Raw genomic sequence first — 2,334 nt, 5'->3', positions numbered from 1 at the left:
TTTTTTTTTAATTATCTATTACCTTCCATTAACCAATTGAATTTTTGTTAGTTCAGACTCTATCATTCCATCCCTATTGAAGTATTTAATTATTGAGAGTATAAAACCAATAAATAAAAAATTAACAAGAATATGAAAGGATTGTAATGCTAATTTTTCAGTAAATAATGAAAATATACAACATATCCCATTCAAAATAATAAAAATAATATTAACACATTGAATTTGAACAAATCCTATTAATCTAAATAAAGATAATTCACATGGTTTAGAACCATACATAGAAATACGGAATTTGTTAACCTTTCTTTTTCCAAGAGAATAACATATTAAAGTAATTAGAATCTCTCCAATTAAAAAGGTTAATCCAATAATCCTATCAATTCTTGAAACTTTTAATGCAAAAAAACTTAATAATGATAATATTCCATTTTCCATATGTAGGAACAATGAAACTGAATTGTTTTGGTTAGTAGCAAAGCATATCACATACCATAAATTAAGCATAAACAAACCAATAGGAATTATAGGAGTATTATCAAATAAATGAACAAGTTTATGAACCATACAGAAATATATTATAGTCAAAAAAGTAATTAATGTAGTTGAATAAAATGGTTCATACCAAATAAAACATGAATGACAAAATACTACTGAGCATAAATAAAATACAATCATTGACAAATTATATGAATAAGACACAAAAGGATTTTGAGAACTTCCATTTCTCTCAAGATTAATAACAAAAGTAGAATTTTCTTTTGGGCTAAATAGAAAAGGAGTAATATTGTAATAATCCATTATTCCTTGAGAAGCAATAGATAGTCCAATTAATAAACAAAACTTAAGCATTAATTTAAGTTGTTTGATAAAGTAATTTAGTTTTTAAGTAAATGTCTTTTCATTTCATAATTTAATTTGTGACAAATAAAAAGTCAAACAATAATAAGAAGATAAATAAATAAAATACTATTATTTAAATAGATGAGTTTCAACAAAACAATTGAATTATACCATAATACATTATATGTTACTTCTTTCCTCTCTTTTTATGTTTTTCTTTTGGAACTTTAGAATCTTTTACTAAAACAACACCTTGTTTATCTCTTCTTTTCTTTTTACCTTGTTTTGGAGTAGCTGGTTCTTTTATTCCTTCAACGACAGTTTCTGGAAGAACAACACTATTTTCTGGAATTGTTTCGAGTTGTGGAATACTTTCATTCTCTTCAACTAAAATATTTTGATTATTTGACAATTTAGAACTTTGTCTATCCATTAGAGATGAACAGTCAGTAGCCATTAAAGAAGACTCACTATAATGTGCAAAATGAGAAGAACTTTCTGTACCTTGGATTTGTTGTGCTGCCATACTTCCTGAGTCGATACAATCATCAGTTAATGTAGTTAAATTACTTACAGTACTATAAATAGTCATCATAGAAGGATAGTCAGAAAGTTGGAAATTTTGTCCGATACATTGTGATGGATTAATTATTGATTCTGAATTAGACATACTCATTTTTCTTGTAATACAAATTATATCTTTTGAAGTTCTTTATATCTTTTTCTCATTTTCTATTTCTTGTTTTTGTAGTTTTTTTCTTTTTTTTTGATTATTTTTATAACTAGCATCAATTTATTTTAAATAATTTATTTTCCTTTTTTTTTACTTTATTCTATTTTTACTTTCTTCTTTAAAAATAGATTTTTAAACCATAAAAATATGTTTATGTTATTCTTCTTCGTTTTGACGTTTTACTAATTGAATATTAAGATCTGATTGAACTATTGCTTCATTATCAACTGGTGGTGGGGGATATGGAGATAACATTCCTGGAATAAATTGTTGACGTGTTGGATGCCTTATTTTGAAACATATAAAAATGGAATATCCTAATATAATAACAACAACAAGAGTAAAGATAATAGTTAATGAAATAATATTTGTGTTTTGTGAAGAAAATGAACTTGAAGAAGGACATTTTCCTGGAGATGTTATTGTATTTTTAACACACGTTGGGATTGCTTGACATTCATTTGAAGTTATGCACCAATAACATCCACTATTAGCACATGTCATACAATTTGTTTTTAATGAACAATCAACACATTTTGACGGTTGATTAATTGATGGGGAACAATCAGAAAATGTTAATGAACATTGATTATTACACCACTCACAACCAATAATTGTACATTCATAACAATTCTTTATTCTATTACATTCTTCGTTACTTTGTGATTTAACATAAGAGAATATTAATGACAAAAAGAGAAGATAATATCTCATAAGAAATATCTTTTTGTAATTTAAAAGATGAAATAAAAAAAAAA

The 2,334-nt window shown here is 25.1% G+C and overlaps 3 protein-coding genes across 3 annotated transcripts; all 3 read right to left on the bottom strand.

Annotated features, from left to right (window-relative positions):
* Positions 1-18: 18 nt before the first annotated feature.
* ENU1_058810 (hypothetical protein) lies at positions 19-852 on the bottom strand (the record flags this gene model as incomplete). The annotated part of the gene is made up of 1 exon (XM_008858093.1): positions 19-852. The coding sequence occupies one exon, from the start codon at positions 850-852 to the stop codon at positions 19-21; it is 834 nt and encodes a 277-aa protein (XP_008856315.1).
* A 178-nt stretch (positions 853-1,030) lies between these two features.
* ENU1_058800 (hypothetical protein) lies at positions 1,031-1,519 on the bottom strand (the record flags this gene model as incomplete). The annotated part of the gene is made up of 1 exon (XM_008858092.1): positions 1,031-1,519. One exon carries the CDS (start codon positions 1,517-1,519, stop codon positions 1,031-1,033), a length of 489 nt encoding a protein of 162 aa, XP_008856314.1.
* Positions 1,520-1,732: 213 nt separating this feature from the next.
* Positions 1,733-2,290, bottom strand: ENU1_058790 (plexin repeat-containing protein; the record flags this gene model as incomplete). Its single annotated transcript, XM_008858091.1, has 1 exon — positions 1,733-2,290. The coding sequence occupies one exon, from the start codon at positions 2,288-2,290 to the stop codon at positions 1,733-1,735; it is 558 nt and encodes a 185-aa protein (XP_008856313.1).
* Between the last annotated feature and the right edge of the window lie 44 nt (positions 2,291-2,334).

This window comes from Entamoeba nuttalli (assembly GCF_000257125.1).
Source record: "Entamoeba nuttalli P19 unplaced genomic scaffold asmbl_3194, whole genome shotgun sequence".
In the NCBI taxonomy this organism is placed as follows: Eukaryota; Evosea; order Mastigamoebida; family Endamoebidae; genus Entamoeba; species Entamoeba nuttalli.
This window is presented reverse-complemented; position numbering and strand designations above follow the sequence as displayed.